At 33.9% G+C, this 21,322-nt stretch overlaps 1 protein-coding gene across 5 annotated transcripts in view; it reads right to left on the minus strand.

Moving 5' to 3' along the window:
- ERBB4 (erb-b2 receptor tyrosine kinase 4) overlaps positions 1 to 21,322 on the minus strand; it is a 1,065,595-nt gene that overhangs the window by 236,227 nt on the left and 808,046 nt on the right. For all 5 annotated transcript variants that reach the window (XM_034655108.1, XM_019802141.2, XM_019802140.2 and 2 more), the window contains exons 13-14: positions 6,465 to 6,597; positions 983 to 1,076 (exon numbers count right to left, since the gene is read on the minus strand). In XM_034655108.1, coding sequence (XP_034510999.1) covers positions 983 to 1,076; positions 6,465 to 6,597 — 227 coding nt within the window. The remainder of the gene's footprint in view (positions 1 to 982; positions 1,077 to 6,464; positions 6,598 to 21,322) is intronic.

Genomic DNA, 21,322 nt, shown 5'->3' on the forward strand with positions numbered 1-21,322 from the left:
CTACTATTTAAATTTCATGTAAACTCTTATGGAGCAATGTTGAGCTCCTGGTTACACCCAAATGTTGGTCCCAAATAATCTACTGAGAAATAACTCAATACACACAAAAAAACTGGAAGTTTGTCTAAAGAAGGATGAATGTGACACTTTGGAATGACAAAATCATATTGACCTCATTATTAGGAAAAAGCCTGAATGATGGGAACCAAAGAGAGGTCTAAAAAAGAATTACCATTTTCTCTTTAAGGCTAACTTCAAATATATATATGTCAAATCATCCATCGAGATTTTCCTGATAATATAACCCCTCTTCCATTCTCATAGCTCTGTTTTTCTCTCTGCCATAGGAGTTATCACAGTGTTTTAGGTTTTAGTTTATAAGTGTTTGCCTTCTCCCTTCTGTCTTTCACAATGTCCTTCACAATGCCATAATAGTTAAATAATTAAACACAAATATTCATGTGTTATAGTTTATGTCAAATGCACCATGAATTTTTATATTTGCATATCTTTGCATGTTTCTTCTTTCCAGATTCTTCTTCTTCAAAGCATTGCTAGCTCAAACATCACTTCTCTACAGACTTCCTTGATGCCCTACTTTCTATTCCAAAGACAGATTAATTTATCTCTCATTTGTGTTCCTATAACAATTGATACATATTTTTATTTTATCAATTATTTTGGTTCAATCTAATTACTTATATAGCTCTCTTTTATTTTCAACACTGCAATTTTCAAGGGCATATCCATATCCATTTTTAAATACATTATCTAGGATATAAATACTTAAGAAGTTGAATTTGTCCATATTTCACCTCTATGACTAAACTGTAAGCCTCTTGAGGGAGGAATAGCAAGCATGATTCCCCCTAGCATGCTACAAACACCTGTTGAATGAATGGATAAATGATAAAGCAATGACATAAACATTCACACATGAAGCTAAATAAGCCAACACAACCACAGATGTCTTCAAGCTTACCGGTCCATGGCAGGTGAGGATGCCATCTTCCATCTTCTCACACTGGGGGTCACACTCCACACAGATGGAGCCATTCTCAAACTCTCGAAATTCACTGTGAAAACATCAGCTGCATGAGGTGGTATAAGCAAACAAGCTGTCAAGTTAACAAATGAAGTAACATCTGCTAAGTCCTATTGGCAGAGTAAATTCTAGAGTCTGTTTCTCTATGTGCCAGGAGCATCAGAATCATTTCCCTGTACATTAAGGAATAAGTTCTCCATTAGGAGAAAAGATAAACTGCAGCCAGATGGCTCTCCTTGCCATCCATTGGGTTCAACAATAGACTCATTCAGGAAAACTCTCTCTTGTGAGAGATATTCTAGCAGTCTCAAAAAAAAGAAAAGAAAAAAGAAAAAAAAGGAAGAAAGAAAAGAAAAAAAAGTATGACTCTTCTGATGCCACAACAGAATCATTTTTACCTTTTTTAAAGTAAAGCTGTGCCTGTTTGTCTCTGTATAAAATTAAACTCTTGGCTGAGCTTTATTTTTTAAACTCTGAAAGAACTATTGTATTTTTCTTGTTGCTAAGTTACATGATATTCCCCATCCCTGTCCTTCGAATCCCAAGACTCTTCAATTTATTTTTGGTGAAACTTCAAAAAATGCTTTGATTTCTTTTCTTCTTTTAAAATAACTGCCTTAGAGAATTAGAGAAAATATCTTTTTATGGCAGATTTTATATTCTTAGATTATTGATCTAATATCACAACATCTTTTTCAGTTTAAGATCTTTTTGAAGTAATTCTATATGGTATAAAATAAAAAAAAAACAGTTAAATGGAAACATTCTAAAACTTTCTAGTTGAAATCTTAGATAATGGCTATCCCTTCCCACAACCTTACATTTTGTGGCTATCTGAATATTAAATGTTTTCAACAGTAAGTTTTCGAATCAATATCTACCATAAAATTTTCATTTCAATAATTGGCTATCATTCATGTACAACATGCTTAAATACCCCATTCCTACTAATGTATGAGAGGATGAGGCACTGGGTAAAGACAATTAGAATGCCAGTTATAAGTCATTAACAAAACTTGACTAAATATTTATAGCTTCTGTATTATTTTGTATCCATAAATCATGAGCTATCATTCCAAACTAAAAGCATTACCAATATGGCAATTGTGGATTAATTAGGTGAAAAATTTAAATTTATTTTTCCCTAGAGTGAAGTGTTCACTTATTTTCATAGTGAATTATCCCATTTGGTTATTATAAAGCCTTAAAAATGATAGAAATCCAAAAAATGGGGTATTTTTATGTGGGTTAAATTAAAATTACACATACTTTAAGGCAAGATAATTAAGTTTGGGTTTTCAAAATAAATAGCATAAATTGATGGTTTAGTTAGGTATCAAGGCACATATTTAGTTACATGGATTTTGCATTTTTAAATAGAGGTGATGGCTTCCATGGATTAAGCTTCTTACAAATTTTCTTGAGTTTAAAAACTCAATTACATAGAAACAGATTTTCTTTTGTGTGTTTTATCAACATGAATTATATACAGCACTTGACAGAGTAAATCTTCAGAATAAAAAGGTCAGAATGACCTGGTATGGGGGAAGAGGGGATGGTAGGTCAATTGTGAAGAGAGCCAAAATATCATCTGTATAATGAAATTATAAAACAGTTACAGCAAAACCTGTAATCATCAGCAAATTCCTTTTTTTTTTTTTTTTTTGGAGTGTAGTTTCTTGGGTTGCCACAGGGTTATGTTACTGAATGAAAGTCATAATTTTTGTGGTACTAAAACATTGGTTGTGTTTTTTCTCTTCTTGAAAACCCATTCCCCACACAGAGAGTTGAGGAATAAAGTGAATGTGTCATAAAAAGTCATGGAAATACAACCTAGCTGCCTTTTCCTCTATAGACTAGACTTCTATTTGTATGGCTTTGGGCTCCCTTCCTTTCCGCTCTCAGAACTCACCCTTCTTATAATTTTTTTTTTTTTACTTCTGTTCTTCATTGTCACTCTCTCCATCATTGCTTTTTCTTCCCTGTTTCCTACTGATTATACTATGACTTTGCCAGAGATCCCCTTTCATTGAATCTGACCTTACAAATCACTGTCTGTTGAGCTGAGTTTTGCAGACTGAGGTTTTCGTTCCTTTTTTTACTACTCCTACATTTCCCACAGTCTTGCTGGGTGTGTTACCTTAGCCAATCCTGTGACCCAGAGCAAAAGCTGTGGAGTCAAGTCCTTCCCAAATTTGGCCATTGTTCCCAACACCAACACTAATACTTCTAGGCCTTAGCATGTCTAAGCATCTCTAAATCCCTTAGCATTTCTAGACTTCATTTTGTAAATATCTTTTGTAAAAGGGAAAAATTGTGTTTCAATGAGAGGTTGTGATTATGAAATATAAAAATGCCTACAAAGAGCTTAGACTGGCACTCTTTGTAATGTTTCCATGTTGTTCTTAACGTTTTGGAAGCTTTTGACCATATTGCCAAATAAGACAGTCTTAAGATTGCATAGCAATGAGTTTTCTCTTTCATTCTAAATGCTTGTACACTGTAGTTAAGAGTTGCTAAATACAGTGGCTTCTATGACCTGGATTTGAATGCTAACAGCCAGGAAATAACTGATTGTTTTTTCCCCTTCAAAAAGCCCTCTTTTAAGGATATCTTCTCATATAAAAATTATATAAAATATAGGTGCCCTGATTTTGGTAAATGTCTTATTTGTATTTGTTTTCTGCATTTTTAAGGTGACTATCTACTTAACCATCTAATCAGCTTAGATTAATAGACTAAAAAGAAAATGATAATCATCTTAGTATTAAAAATTCTAACAAGACTTTATTATGCATTTTCTATTTAATAACCATAATTATCCTATGAAGTTGACTGCATTATTATTCCCATTTTCCATATAAGAAAACTAAGTTTAGAGCAATTAGGTTATTTATCCAAGACTGAAAATGAGGAAGTGATGAAGTTAGGATTTGACTTCCTTATTCCTCAAAGGCTGTTTTAACTGCTGGGCAATGTTGGAAGAAATTAGTCAGTCAGTACCACAAGATTGGAGGTGGAAAAATTTATCATTGCATAGGCCAGAATTACATGAGACTTTTACAAGGTACTTTCCTTTATTATATTTCAAACTAGCCCTTGCATATGATTTCCTAGAGCTCTATTGCTATTGCAAAATGCATTAAATATTTAATATTTCTTTAATACACTTGATTTAACGACTCAGAAAACGTTAAACTTTCAAAAACAGTCTGGTGATTAGTGTTGTTTATTTAGAAAACAGTTATTTTGCCCTTGCTTTGCTTTTACTGTTTTGCAGATGTGAGGCAGAGGATTGTATATACATCCATATATTTATCCATTTCACACTTCTGACAAAGTGAAAACTGAAATATTAAGGAAAAATTATGCCATCTGGAAAAGTAACAGGATGGAAATCAGATGCCCTGAATTCTAGTGTTGGCTTGATTCTTCTACAGTGTAACGACACCGGCCAACACTTAATTGTACCAGTTTTCACTGTTTATAAGATGCTGCTGTTAGAGAAGATGGTTTCTAGAGCCCAATCCCTCTTTAGAACTGCATATATTAAGGAGGGCACGTGCTGTGCTGAGCACTGGGCATTACACGCAAATAATGAGTCACTGAACACTACATCAAAAACTAATGATGTACTATATGTTGGCTAACTGAACATTAAAAAAAAAAGAACTGCATATATATATTCAATAAACTTATGGTAACATTCACTAAATGGAATTAAAGTCTTTTAGTTACATTTTAATGGCATCAATGGCTTTACAACAAATAACCATATTTTGATCTGAAGTATTTTATGTACAGAACATATCATTCATTTATAATAATGAGATTAAGCATGACCACAATTTAGTGAGAAAAGCAACACATAATTTGCTATTATCAAATTTATGAGCTGATCATACCTTACACAATTATAAGCTGGAATTTTCCTGAAAAACAACTAAATTCTTATTTTAAGCTGTTTCATACTTAAACTTCTAATTTTATTTTATTTTTTTTTTCTAAATTTCATGAGAGGAATTCGTTTTGGTCATCTTTCAAAGAAGAGACATATTAATATTATTATGATCCATAGATTTCTATCTTTCTGATATAAAATGCAAAAGTTCAATGTTATCTCAGATCATGAAAACAGTTGTTTAAAATGGGACAATTCTATGGGGTGCCTGGGTGGCACAGCGGTTAAGCGTCTGCCTTAGGCTCAGGGTGTGATCCCGGTGTTATGGGTTCGAGCCCCACATCAGGTTCCTCTGCTGTGAGCCTGCTTCTTCCTCTCCCACTCCCCCTGCTTGTGCTCCCTCTCTCGCTGGCTGTCTCTATCTCTGACAAATAAATAAATAAAATCTTTTTAAAAAAATGGGACAATTCTATAATCATATTGATGAAACTGGAATTCATGGTTTGATTTCAGAACAAGTATATTCATTGTATATTAGCCACTTAGAAGTCATTTAAATAACAAAATATTGTATTGTAAAAGATATGTAGTATATTAAAACAATAAAAATTTGAACCTATAAAAAATAAAATGGGACAATTCATGAGGTAAAAGAAGAAATGAAATAACTTCAAAACTACACTTTTACAGAACTGTTGAAAATCCTTTCAGTGAGCAATATAAGAAAATTTGACTCAGGAACAGTACTAAAAAATGTATTATCACACTAATGAAGGGCAACTGTGATGCATGAAATGGTATGTTATGATAAACTGATTTTATGAGTATATGAAATGCCATGCAACAAGATATATACTAGGTTTTATTGTTGGCAATGTGATTATTATAGTGCCAAAAGATTTTAAAATTCCTGATTTAAAATACTGCTTAGGTTATCTGTAGAAAGTGGCAGAATATTATCAAAACCCCTTCAACTAGAAACTACAAAGGCGATTTTTCTATAGGCCCAAGCAGTTGTCAGAGACATAGAAATGTATATCATTTGTTTTTAATACACAATCAAATAGAGACAAAACTTGGATGAGAAAAAATTCAAAAGTTATGAAGTAATTTTAGATGAAAATTAATAGGAAATATGTGAAAAAATACTATTGGGACATTTGAGAGGAAAGATTATTTGTAACAATCTCCTTCGTAAGGAAAATAAGAATATATTTTTCAATTTTGCTTCAGTATAAACTGTTACAATTTATTAAGAATGATCTATTTCAGTATACTTTTTTAAGTTTGCATAGTAGTCAATATATATTTGGACTTTTCTTATTTCAAATAAAATTCTTTCCCCTTAAAACAGCTCTTCTATGTTTTGTTGTCTCCTTTATTCAACAAGAGCTTCCCCTAAAAACCTTGGCCAACACACACATTCTGCAATTTTACCATTTTCTTATCATTTAAAAATCTGAACCAATCAGTGCCTCAAAGCTTATGAGGTACAGGTGACGTTGTAAGATACCTTACCCATCATAGAGGTTACAAGACTCGATGCAGCTCCTTCCTCTGCTGAAACGACGGCATGACAGGCACTGGTCGGGGCCAGGTCCCCAACAGCCATCGTTTGAACACAGATGGTTGCACACCATTCCTTCAGCAGCTGGAAAGCACACCAAATTCAAGGGTGAAATAAAACAGAAGGCTGTGTTAAAACTTAACCATTAAAAAACAAACCAACAGAAAACTTAACCATTTTAATGTGAATCTTCCCAAATGACACTATTTCTGAAGAAGTTGGCTTGAAAGGGATCTGTGGCAGATAACTCTGTCTGCCTCCTCAGTCACTGTGGCCCAAACCACTGTCAATTTCTTCCATTTTGCAGAGCCCCATTACTGTGTGTGTAGAACCACATTTTTCATAAGAATGAATAAATGTCAATTGTCTACATCAAAATTCTAGGGAGGAAGTGTGATAGAAATTAACCTGCCCATTAAGGCAAGGAGCAAACCACGCCTTTCTCAATCCAACCCTTTGCTCCACTGAGACACCAAAAATTTTAGCTTCAAATCCATACGAAAGCTTCATGAAGAAATAGAACAAATAATACTTGTCTTAAAACAAAACGAAACAAAATTTAGAAAGAGAAAGAAAAAGAAGACTATCTGGAAGGTAAGGGGGGGAGAGAAATGGAAATAAAATACAAGTGTTTTATAGGCCTCTGCTTGCCTTGATATTTAGTCAAATTGGCACATATAAGGAAAAGGTTTTGCAAATATATGAAACAAATTGTAGTGGTCACTGCTGAAGAGGTATGGAGATGAAAGTAATAACAATGATCTTTAGCCTTGTCTCTGTATAACCTGTTGATGAGAGGGTTGCCAAAGAATTTGGGGACTGTTTTAAAATTGCCACTTGAGTTCACCATCTCTGTTTCCCTTTATATTGAGTAACATTTATTCATAATATTATTATTTATATGGGATAACATGATTTTAGTAAAGGAATACTAAATCTGAATAAGAAGGGCCTATAAAGACTTCAAATGTTATTCTGAGTGTCTGAAAAGTGATTTGAGTTGTCTGAAACACAACTGTATGTGGTTTTCATAAAATATTAAGAATTTCCAAGAAGATTAAAAAAAAAACACATCAAAAACATCCTTATCTTCCCATTAGTTACCAACTTGAATTATTATGGGATGTAAGTTGTCATGACAAGAGCATTTGTGAGATGGCTGGGATAGCACTGGATATGTGAGTGTAATATAAGCAGGGGAACATATCTGTGAGTTACCTTCTCTGACATAGGCTTGAGAAAGAAAATGCCAGCATTGGTGATGCTAACTAGTTTTAAAACAGTGAAAAAAATCGTCCAAATCATGTATTCTTCCTCTTATATCCTGCAGCCTTAAAGAGGACCCTATGCTAAACCGTGGAAAACTTTTTCTCAAGGCAGAGTTAGACATACTAACAAGTCTTTCTACTTGATAGCAGCTTAATTGAATAATCTCTTCCAACACAGTTTAAGAAAGAAACTGTGTGTGTGTGTGTGTGTGTGTGCGTGTGTGTTTAGCAGTTTTATTGAGGTATACATGATATATAATACAATGGTCATACTATAAATTAGCTGTTTTGATGTATGCATGCAATCATGAACCATATACACAATTAGAGTAATGATTGTATCTATTAATTCCAAAAGAGTTCTTATGACCTCATGTAATCCCTTCCTCCTGTCCCATCCCTCTCAGACAACCACTGATGTGCTGCTACTCAATATACATTAGCTTGCACTTCTTTAAATTTTATATAAATAGAAACATACAGTATGTACTCTCTTGTTATATAAAACATACAGTATGTACACTCTCTTTATATAGTTTCTTTCACTCTGAACAATTATTTTGAGATTTATCTGTGTTGCTGTGTGTATCAATATTCATTCATTTTTATTACTAAATACATTCAATTGTATGGATACACAACATTTTTTAAACCATTCACCTAAATGCTACACATTTAGACTGTTTTCCATTTTGTGCTATTAAAATTAAGCTATGATAAAGGCATCTGGGTGTCTCAGTCAGTTAAGTGTCCAACGCTTGATTTCAACTCAGGTCATGATCTCAAGGTTGTAAGATGGAACACAGCATTGGGCTTTGCTGAGTGTGGAGCCTGTTTAAGATCCTCTCACTCCCTCTCCCTCTCCCCCTCCCCACCCTGCTCCCACACACTCTCTAAATAAACAAACAAACAAACAAACAAACAACAAAAAACTACTATAAACATCCATGCACAAGTCTTTCTATAGGCATATATGTTCATTTCCCTTCAGTAAACACCTAGGAGTAGAATGGATATAGTAGGTATAGGATTAACTTTTCAAGAAATGGTCAAATTGCTTATATTCCCAATAGTAATGAACTTAACTCAAGAACTGAAGTTCCCCCGCATTTTTGCCAATACTTGATATGGTCAGTTAGTTTAATTTTATCTGTCCTATTAGATATATAGTGATATCTCATTGTAGTTTTGCTCTGCATTTCCAAAATGGTACTGTATGGTACTGTACTAGTTGAGGTTCTCCAGAGAAACAAAATAAAAAGGATACATATAATTTCTTGTAAGGAACCAGATCACATAGTTAAAAAGGCTGAAAATTCCCACCATTTGCCCTCTTCAAGCATGAGACCCAGGAAAGCATAGTTTCAGTCTCAGTCCAAAGACCTGAGAACAATGAGTACAGATAGTATAAGTCCCATTCTAAGGGAAGGAGATAACCAATGTCCTAGCTCAAAAGTCAGACAGAGAGAGTGAATTTTCCCTTCTTCTATCCAGGTCTCCAGTGGATTGGATGATGCCTATCTATTTTGTTTCAGTCAGTCTACAAATTCAAATGCCAATCTCATCCAGAAACACCCTCACAGATACACTCAGAAATAATGTTTAACCAAATATCTGGACACCCATGACCCAGTCAAGTTGACACATAAAATTCACTATCATAAGAGGTATATAAAGATCTATGCATTTTTTTGCATATAGATATCCAATATTTCCAGCACCATTTGTTAAAAACACTATCTTTTTCTTGCCTTTGGAGGTGTGTCTAGCAAGAAGTTGCTGCAGCCGAGGTCAAAGAGGTTGGTACCTGCATTTTCCTCCAGGATTTTGATGGATTCCTGTCTCATATTTAGGTCTTTCATCCATTTTCAGTTTATTTTTCTGTATGGTATAGTAAAGTGCTGCATGTGGCTGTCCAATTTTCCCAACACCATTTGCTGAAGAGACTATCTTTTTTCCATTGGATATTCTTTCCTGCTTTGTTGAAGATTACTTGACCATAGAGTTAAGGGTCCATTTCTGGGTTCTTTATTCTGTTCTATTGATCTATGTTAGTCTGTTTTTGTGCTAGTACCATACTGACTTGATGATTATAGCTTTGTAATACAGCTTAAAGTCTGAAATTGTGATGCCTCTAGCTTTGGTTTTCTTTTTCAACATTTCTTTGGGCATTTGGGGTCTTTTCTTGTTTCATGCAAATTATAGGATTGTTTGTTCCAGCTCTGTGAAAATTTCTTGATAGGGATCGCACTGAATGTGTAGATTGCTTTGGGTAGCACAGACATTCTAAAAATATTTGTTCTTCCAATTCATGAGCATGGAACATTTTTCCATTTCCTTGTGTCTTCCTCAATTTTTTTTTCATGAGCATTCTATAGTTTTCTGAGTACAGATCCTTTACCTCTTTGTTAGATTTATTCCCATGTATCTTATGATTTTTGGTGCAATTTTCAATAGAGTTGATTCCTTAATTTCTCTTTTTTCTGCCTCATTGTTAGTGTATAGAAATGCAACTGACTTTTGTGCATTGATTTTATGTCCTGTGACTTTGCTGAATTCCTGTATCAGTTCTAGCAATTTTTTGATGGAGTCTTTTGGGTTTTCTACATAGAGTATCACATCATCTGAAAAGAGTGAAAGTTTGTCTTCTCTGCCAATTTGGATGCCTTTTATTTCTTTTTGTCATCTGATTGCTGAGTCTAAGACTTCCAATAACATGTTGAATAACAGTGGTGGGAATGAACATCTCTGTCATGTTCCTGACCTTAGGGGAAAAGCTCTCAGATATTACCCAATGAGGATGCTCCTTTTCCCAGCTTCTATAGGTGTAAGGTTAGTTGTATACTTGAGTCTTTTCTTGCTTCTCGAGGAAGGCTTGTATTGCTATATATTTCCCTCTTAGAACCACCTTTGCTGCATCCCAAAGGTTCTGAACTGTCATGTTTTCACTTTCATTTGCTTCTATGTAATTTTTCTAATTCTAGTTCTCTTACTATTTCTACCACATCTGCAGTTCCTTCCTCCACTGAAGTCTTGAACCCTTTAAAATCATACATTTAAGTTGGAATCAACTTCTAAACTCCTTTAATGTTAGTATTTTGACCTTTTCCCATGAATCACAAATGTTCTTAGTGGCATCTAGGATAGTGAATCATTTCCAGAAGGTTTTCAGTGTATTTTGCCCACATCCATCAGAGGAATCACTGTGTATGGCAACTATTGTCTTTTGAAATGTATATCTTAAATAATAAGAATCTAAATGGGTTTTTTGATCTATGGGCTACAGAATGGATGTTGTATTAGAAAGCATAAAAACAACAATAATCTCATATACCTCCATCAAAACTCTTGGGTGACCAGGTGAATTGTCAATAAGCAGTAATATTTTCAAAGGGATCTTTCTTTCTGAGTAGTAGGTCTTAGCAGTGGGCTTAAAATGGTCAGTAAACCATGTTGTAAACAGATGTTCTGTCATCCAGGCTTTCTTGTTCCATTTAGAGGACACAGAGTAGATTTAGCGTAATTCTAAGGGTCCTTCGATTTTCAGAATGATTAATGAGCACTAGCTTCAACTTAAGTCACCAGCTGTATCAGCCCCTAACAAGAAAGTCAGGCTGTCCTTTGAAATTTTGAAGTTAGGCATTGACTTCTCCTCTCTAGCTATGAAATCCTAGATGGCATCTTTTCCCATATAATGCTGCTTCATCTACGCTGAAAATCTATTGTCTTGTGTTTTTATTTTTAGATAACAATAAATTCATGTAAATAATAATACAGAGAGATCCATGTTCCCTTTATTCAATTTCCCGTAATGGTAAGGTCTTGCAGAACTATAGTTCAATAACACAAACAGGATATTGACATTGATACAGTCAAGTTATAGAAGATTTCCATCACACAAGAATCCCTAATGTTGCACTATAAAGCTCTACAACATTTGTTTACAAGTTTTTGTGTAAATATACCTTTTCATTTGTCTGAAATAAATGCACAGGGGTATAATTGATGAGTCATATGATGGGGCATTTTAGTTAATAATTGCTGTTTTTGAGAAAGTGCTAAACTGTTTTCTAGAGTGGTTGAGCCATTTTACATTCTCACCAGGAGTATATGAATTATCTCATTTTTCCATATCTTCTCTAGCATTTGGTTTTGTCACTATATTAATTCTAGCCATTCTGATAGGTGTACAGTGATATCTCATTGTGGATTAATTTTAATTTCCATAAAATGGATAATAATATTGACATCTTTAAAAAAAAAATTTAAAGACTTTTTTTTTTTTTTTTAGAGAGAGAGGGAAGGTCGGGGGGCAAAGGCAGAGAATCTCAAGCAGACTCTAAGCACAGAACCTGATATAGGGCTCTATTTCATGACCTTGAGATCATGACCTGAGCCAAACTGACTGAACCACTCAGGCACCCAATTTTGGCATCTTTTAATATACTTATTTGCTATATGTTTATCTTCTTCAGTGAAATGTGTCTTTGTGTCTTTGCCCATTTTAATTAGATATTTTTACTATTGAATGTTGAGAGTTCTTTATATATTCTATCTAGCTACCTATCATCTAACTTCTCTCTCTCTATCTGATTTGAAAATAGTTTCTCTCAATCTGTAGCTTGTACTTTCATCCTCCTAATAATATCTTTTTCAGATCAATTGTTCTTAAATTTAAAATCCAATTTATCAATTTTTCCTTGTATATATTATGCTTTTGGTGGCAACTTTAAATTATCTTTGTCTAGCCCTAGATCCAAAATAATTTCTCTTAATAATTTTTCAAATGTATTTCTGTATTCATTAATATGATCATATGATTTTTCTTCTTTACCTTATTAATATGCTATATTACACTGTTGATTTTCTATATTGAATCAGCCTTGTATCCCTGGAATAAACCCTGTTTGGTTATATAATTAATTTTATATATTGTTGAATTGTTGAATACTATTTGCTATACTTTTTTAAAGAATTTTTGCTTCTATATTCTTGAGAGAGACATTGGCTTGTAACTCTCTTTCTTCCTCCCTTTTTTCTTTCTTTTTTTCTTTTTTTGGTATTCTATGTTCATATATGGATCCTAATCCTAAAAATCATCATGCAAAGTAGAAATAATTATTAATTTTACAGATGGGCAGAGGCTCAGAGAAGCTAAGCTGCCCTAGGCCACAAGTGTCGAGTAGTGGTTTAAATGTGGTCCTGCCTATTCTCTTTACCACCCAATGGGATGAAACTCCCAGCTCCATATTCCATCTTTTCTGACATTACGTGCCAGGGAGGTTGGGGCACTTCATTATAGCCAGGTGAGGGTTTCTACCTGACATTGGTGAATTTGGAGCAACACTTTTTTTATTAATCCCTGTGGTGTTTGGCTGGAGTAGAGCAGTTGTTGTCTAAAAGATTTCTGCTCTAGCTAGTATGCCCCTTTCCTGGTCCTTTGGATAGAGAGAATAGGATTTTGTTGTAGCTTTTTTGGTCTGCATCTGTCAGTGTTTCTGAGTTGTCAGTTTCTTCACCTCCAAATCTGGAATATAGGAGACAAAAAACCAAAAACAAACAAACAAAACCTAGGGGACTCACATCTATGTCCTTTCTTGGGTTTCAAGTTGCCAAACATGTTTTCCTTCTTCTCCCCAAGTTTCAAAATCTTATGTTTCTTTTTATATAAAGTCCAGGCTTTTCAGTTATACTTAGCAGAGGGAATAGGGAAGGGTACATTTACTTAATCTTCCCAGAGGCAGAAATCCTAGTATACATCTTTAATTTACTGCAACCTGTTTTCATTATATTCTACCACTATTTCATTATTTTCTACCACTTCATGTATATTCTAAGAACCCTAAGATAGGATACATACATTTCTCCATTCCTAACGTTTAAGCTATCATCAGACATCTTTTCTATATGTTATTCACCACACACTCATTATTTTAAACCTTAGAGTGTCTTTTGAAGAGAATTAAATAAGATTCTATATATGTACCTATGTAGTGTTCTTTGTCCCATATATAGATCCATATTTTCCTCTGGTATTGTTTTCTCCCGACAAAAGGACTTCCTTTGATATTTCTTTCAGTGCAGTTTTCCCTTGGTGCTGCTCTCGCTCTCTGCCACTCTGTCTGCGAACTCCAGCTGCCTTGTTCTCCCTGGACTCTCAGCTCTGTCTCCTCAAATCAAGCAGTCTTTAGGACTCTTCCTGGGTCCCTCCTGACTATGCCATGGTCTAAAAATTCTCTCAAGGTAGTTAGAGAAAATCACTAGCCTCACTTCATTTGTTTCTTCCTCTTAGGAATCATTCTCCTTCATTTTCTGATATCCACTCTCTTGCCAACTGTCATTTCATACATTTTGCCCTTCTTTTGGTTGTTTCATGAGGGAGGGTAATTCTGATCCTTTCTATTATATCTTGGCCAGAAAAGAACATCCTCCATTTACTTTTAAACATACAACATGGGATTACTAGTTGTTTGTTTATAGACAAAAATTTTCATATAATAATTCTCCAAAATGCCCCAACACAGCTTCTAGGCACCCACAAAATTTTATTGAAAATTATAATCTCTTCTATTCCGTTTTATCTACTTTATAGTTATAATTCTAAATAATACATAAATTAATTTTTCAATGTAATTTTTAAAGACAGTCTGAAAGAACAGAGACTGAATAGATTTTTTTTCCTACGTATATAAGATCGTGCCTCTTCTCAAATACATTATTAATTATTTTAGGTAAATCATAAAGTTTATAACTTTGCTAAATTGTGGTTTTCTCCATGTCTTAAGGATTTATTAAATTGAATACCATATATTATAACTATTTTTTTCTTCATATCATGTGGAAACTTAAAAAATTGAATGATTCAGTGTTCTACTTGGGAAAGGCTGACAGTTTATCTGTTATTTTGTTTTGAACTAATAGCAAGAGTTCTTTCTATCTTACTTATTCATAATGCAGAGAAAGAAGGTTCTCTCACTGCACAAAATCCAGTTGAAATGGAATCTTAACATAGCTTCATATCACTGATTCCCTAGATGTATAAGCAACTTTCACTAACTTATAAAGATGTAAGGAGGAAAAACAATGGTTCAATTAAGCTGATTGAACATAAACGTATAAGATCAAATTCTATTTAATAAAGAGCTAGAAAGAAGCAAAACATCCATGATATTAACTAACATAAAGTTATAATATCCATTCTTATAAATATTCAGCCATTTAGAGGTTATTTACAGTTTCATTCTGTAACATCTATACATATTTATATACATTTCTAATATATATTTTCATCAGGGTAAATCCTTAAAAGTGAAAAAAAGTTATATTATAAAAGCAACTTATAAATACAAGCAAAGTATATTCAAAATCACACTGCAGTGTCATGAAACTGACTCTGCCTTCATAATTTTCAAATCCTTATAGAAAATAAAATCAAGGGGTGCCTGGGTGGCTCAGTTGGTTAAGCATCTGCCTTCAGCTCAGGTTGGGATTAAGCCCCACGTCTGGATCCCAGCTCGGCGGGGAGCCTGCTTCTCCCTCTCCCTCTGCCTGCTGCTTCCCCTGCTTGTGCACTCTCTGTCTCTGTTTCTGTCTCTCTCTGTCTCTCTCTCTCTCTCTGTCAAATAAATAAATAAAATCTTAAAAAAAAAAAGACTTCAAATTCTTTGTCAACTTCCAAGTCACTCAAATACACTTTTAATCTCTTCGTTTAGAATTTTGACAAAGCCATTATCCGGCCCCCACCCCGTTCCTGCCAATTTCATGATATCCCATCAACCTTTTGTCTATTTCACCAACTTGTGTTAATTTTTTTCAGGTTTGAAAGCCTCACACTTTTATCCCTTCTTTTCTCTCCCAAGGGTGATAGACTCTTCAATATATGGAAGAGTGAAAGCTGCCTGCTTTGAAATTCTGTTATATACTTTGAATTATATGGAGAGGAGAATTTTAGCTTCACTAAAGCTCCTACCTTCTTTTCTACTGTCAGCTGCCTCCCTTAGTCTGAATTCAAATGCTCAATTTTAGAACAGTTTTAGATCAGGATCTATTGGAGGAAAGTAATAATAAACAGAAAATCACAATAATTACTTTCTTCTCATTTTTTCCAAACTACTAGATGATGGTCTTGAAGGCTTGTTGATCATATTCTCCAGAGTGAAACCAAGAGAAGTGTCTCCACACAGCACAGAACAAAAGGCCAAGGAAGCTACTTCTTTGAAATTCTTCAGAGAAAATAATTTTTCGATCAGCACCCAGAATTCAACAGTTCTCTGACCTCCCAGAGTGATAGTCACATGGGAAGGAGTAGAAGGCCTATTCAGTGGCTTATAGTTCAAAAGGCCATTACAAACCTCTCTAAAGAAACTTAAGGAATGTCATCATTAGGCAACCTTTAACTTGCCCTGTGTTTTCTCTGGAAGCTGTAAAATAGATTTTTCTTTATCTCATCTGAATTGTACCTGTCTGTTAAAAATTTGGAGAGATAAAAATGTGCTTAGTATTTCAACCTTTATATGGAATATTGAACCTGCTTTCATTAAAATAGAGGCAAGTCTAAACAATGGTTCTTACTACTGTGCCGCATGTGTTAAAGTAAATGCATTAGCTTGAAATATTGAATTAGAGTACCTGTCTGCAGGCACAAATACAGAAAAAAAAAATAGATTTTCTTTCATTGTACAAGACATCTATGCTGTTTGCATTACTTACTGTATATAGAGGCATAGGTTTGATCTGGAATATATTTAGAGAGATAGCAGTAATCTTTTGTTTGTTTGTTTGTTTTTTAAGTCTAATAAATATGATTTAGTTGTAGTAGTTCAGTTTTGTGATCAGACCAGTATAGGTTCAAATCCTTACTCTATGATTAGCCATGTAGCCTCAGGCAATTATTCACATGTTACTCATATGTAAAGTGAATGATAATACTTCCCTTTCAGGGTTATGATGAAGAATAGACATCATATTAACAGAGTATTTAATGCAGTGTTAATTTAATTTAATTACTTATCTAAATGAAGTCCTCAATAAATATACGTAAGAGAAATGTGAAAACATACAACCATATTCATGTGTTTACTTCTAAAAATATTTGCTGAGAAACTACTTACTTTATGCAGGACACTCCAGGAAATGAGGATATGATGAAAACATGAAATAAAATACACATTGTCTTATCTAGACCTTACAGTCTAGTTGAGGAGATAAGTGTTAGATAATCACTGAGACAGAGAGAGACAGAGAGAGAGAGAGAGAGCACGCTTGAGCACTGAGAGAATATAGCATTGTCCTAACCTAATGGGTAGGTCACATGAGGTCAGTCCACATAGGAGGAACTGAGATTAGAAGGATACATAGGAATTATTTTTTTTTCCTATATATTCCCTTTATTCCCTGCCCTAAGTTTCCCTATAGTTAATATCTTGCACTGGTATAGCACGTTTGTTACAATTGATGAGCTGATATTGATCGTTATTATTAGCTAAAGTCTATAGTTTACATTAGGTGTACTCTTTGTATGGTACAGTTCTTTGTATATGTTTTGCCAAATGCATAATGTTACCATTAGGTATCCCAGAATAGTGTCACTGCTCTAAAAATTCTCTATGCTCTACCTACTCATCCCCACCCCAAACCCCCAGCAACCACTGATCCTTTTACTGTTTCCATGCATCTTCCAGAATGTCATGGACCTGGAATCCTACCATATGTTGCTTTTTAAGAGTGGATTCTTTCACTTAGTGATGTGCCTTTAAGGTTCCTCCATGTCCTCTGAACTGGGTCTTTCACAGATCAGAAGGTTTTTCTTTTTTTCTTAACAAAGTCCCTCTTACCAATTTTTTCCTTCATGAATTACGTTTTTGAGGTCTTAAAACTCAGATACATAGGAATTCTCAGAGCAAAGAGGGCTGGGAGATATTGGAAATCACAACTCTAGCCAAGAGAGACTGAGCAGGGAACAAGATTAGTGATTTTAGAGAATAGGCTGGACACAGACAGTGAGTGGGAAAGTGGTGTCAGTGAGTTAATGAGATAGACAAGGGACAGATTATGTAGGACTTGGTGGCCATTTACAAGATTTTTTGTTTTGTCCGAAGAGTTGTGGGAAGCTGTCGGAAGGTTTTAAATGGAGAGTAAGGATCTTATTATTTTTTTCTTTCTCCAAATTTTTATTTAAATTTCAGTTACTTAATACAGTGTAGTATTAGTTTTAGATGTAGAATTTCGAGATTCATCGCTTCCATTCAACACCCAGTGTTCATCACAAGTGCACTCCTTAATACCTATCACCTACTTAATCCATCCCCCTGCCCACCTCCCCTCCAGCAACCCTCAGTGTGTTCTCTATAGTTCAGAGTCTATTTTTTGGTTTATCTCTCTTTTTCTCCCCCCCCCCCCATGTTCACCTGTTTTGCTTCTTAAATTACACATAAGAGTGAAATCATATGGTATTTCTCTTTCTCTGACTTACTTATTTCACTTAGCATTATAATACACTCTAGCTCCATCCACATTGTTGCAAATGGCAAGATTTCATTCTTTTTTATGGCTGAATAATGCTGCAGTGAACATAGGCATGCAGATATCTCTTTGAAATCTTGATTTAATTTTATTTGCATATATTCTTAAAAATGGGCTTGCTAGATCATATGGCCGTTCTCTTTTTAATCTTTTGAGGAACCTATATATTGTTTTCTCTAGTAGCCGCACCAATTTACATTCCCACAAACAGTATAGAAGGGTTTCCTTTTCTCCACACCCTCACACTTGTTATAGCTTGTCATATTCTAATATGTGTGAGGTGTGGTTTCAATCTGAATTTCTTGATGATTAGTGATGTTAAACACCTGTTTTCATGTACCTGTTAGCCATAAGCATGTCTTTTTTTTTTTTTTTGCAGAAAGTCTCTTCAATTCCTCTGTACATTGTTAAATAGGAAAGTTTGTAGCTTTTTGTTGAGTTATATGAGTTTCTAATATAATTTGTGCACTAATGCCTTATCAGATATATGATTTGCAAATATTTTCTCCCATTTTAAGGTTGCCTTTTTATATTATTGGTTTTTCCTTTGCCGTGCAGAAACTTTTTAGTCTGCTGTAATTCCACTTGTTTATTTTTGCCCTTTTTGCTTCTGCTTTTGATGTTCAATTCATAAAATCATTGCCAAGACCAACATTAAGGAGCTTATTACTTCCTATGTTTTCTTCTAGGAGTATTATGATTTTAGGTCTTATGTTTAAGTCCTTAATCCATTTTCAGTTAATTTTTGTAAGTGGTGTTAAGATAGGAGTCCTATTTCATTCTTTTGCATGTGAATATTCAGTTCTCCCAACATAATTTATTGAAGAGACAAGTCTTTCCATCATTGAATACTGTTGGCTCCTTTATCAAACATTAGTTGACTGTATATGTGTGGGTTTATTTCTGGGCTCTTGATTCTGCTCCATTAGTCTGTATCTGTTTTTGTACCCAGGCACACTGTTTCAATTACTATAGCTGTGTAATATCATTTAAATCAGAAGGCGTGATGCCTCGGCCTTTGTTCTTTCTCAAGACGGCTTCAGATGTTCAGGATCTTTTATAGTTCCATAAGAATTTTAGGATTATTTTTTTTCTATTTCTGTGAAAAATGTCATTGGAATTTTGATAGAGAGTGCATTGCATTTATATATGACTTTGGATAGTATGGACATTTTAACAATATTAACTCTTCCAATCCATGAATGTGGGTTATCTTTCCATTTATTTGTGTTTTCAATTTCTCTGATCAGTGTCTTGTAGTTTTTGATGTATAGATCTTTTACTTCCTTGGTCAATTTTATCCCTAAGTATTCCTAAGCTGTGGCTTTTTCATACACAGTCTTATGTTGAGATATATTTATTCTATTTCTTCTTATAACTAGCTTGTTGAGAGTTTTTTTCATGAAAGGATGTTAAATTTTGTCAAATGCTTTTTCTTCATCTATTGAGATGATCATAATTTTTGCCTTCATTCTATTAATATAGCATAGTATTAATATATTAATATCCTTGCATACCAGGGATAAATCCCACTTGATCATCATGATTCTTTTAATGTGCTATTAAGTTCAGTTTGCTAATATTTGGATGAAAATTTCTGCATCAATATTCATCAGGGATATCAGTTTGTAAGTTTCTTTTCTTTTAGTGTCTTTATCTGGCTTTAATATCCAGACAATGCTGGCCTTGTAAAATGAATTTGGAAGTGTTCCTTTCTCTTCAATTTTTTTGAAGAGTTTGAGAAAGATTAGCATTAATTCTCTTTAAATATACTTTGTAAAATTCGCCAATAATACCATGTGGTCCTGGGCTTTTCTGTGGTGGGAGGTTTTTGATGACTGATTCAATCTCTTTACTTGTTTATTGAGATCACCTGTTTTGTTTCATGATCCAAGCTTGTTAAGTTGTATGTTTCTAGTAATTTATCCATTTTTTCTAGGTTGTCTGATTTGTTGCCACATAATTATTCATTGTAATCTTTTAAGGATTCTTTGTATTTCTGTGGTGTCAGTTGTAATGTCTCCTCTTTCATTTATATTATCTGAGTCCTCTTTTTACCTTGGTAAATGTAGCTGAAGGTTTGCCAATTTTGCTTCTCTTTTCAAAAAGCCACTATTCATTTTATTAATACTTTTATTGTTTTTCTATTCTCTATTTCATTTATTTCTGTTCTGATCCTTGTTATATCCATCCTTCTGCTAACTTTGGACTTCATTTTGTCTTGGATTTCCAATTCTTGAGGTATAAAGTTAGGTTTTTTATTTGTGATCTTTCTTTTCTCTATTTTTTTTAAAATGTAGGCATTTATTGCTATAACTTCTCTCTTAGCACTTGTTTTGCTGCACCACATTAGTTTGGTATGGCATGTTTCCATTTTTGTTTAAGATAATTTTGATTTCTCTTTCGATTCCATTTTGGACCAATTTGTTGCTATGTAGTGTGTTGTTTAACTTCTAAATATTTGTGGATTTTCCAGTTTTCCTCCTGTTATTGATTTCTTGTTTCATACCTTTATTGTCAGAAAAGATAAGTGGTGTGACTTCAATCTTTTAAAATTTGCTAAGACTTGCTTTGCGACCTAAAATATAATATATCCTGGGGAATGTTCCATGTGTGCTTGGAAGGATATAGATTCTGCTGCAGTTGGATGAAATAGTCTTTATATGTCTGTTAGGTCTATTATCTCTAAAGTGTAGTTCAAGGTCAATGTTTCCTTACTGAGTTTCTGTATGGATGATTTATCCATTGTTGGAAGTGGGGTATTAAATTCCCCTACCATGATTGTATTGTTGTTGATTGCTCCCTTCAGATCTGTTCAGATGCTCTGCTGTTGGTTGCATATATACCTAAAATTGTTATATCCTCTTGGTGAATTAGTCACCCTATCATTATATATGACCATCATTGTCTCTTGTTACACTTTTTTCTTGTTACATTTTTTAAATTAAACTCTATTTTGTCTGATATAAGTACAGCTACTTGGGTCCTTTTGGTTTCCATTTATGCTCTCTTCTTTTGGC

Source organism: Ailuropoda melanoleuca, chromosome 2, assembly GCF_002007445.2.
Source record: "Ailuropoda melanoleuca isolate Jingjing chromosome 2, ASM200744v2, whole genome shotgun sequence".
In the NCBI taxonomy this organism is placed as follows: Eukaryota; Metazoa; Chordata; class Mammalia; order Carnivora; family Ursidae; genus Ailuropoda; species Ailuropoda melanoleuca.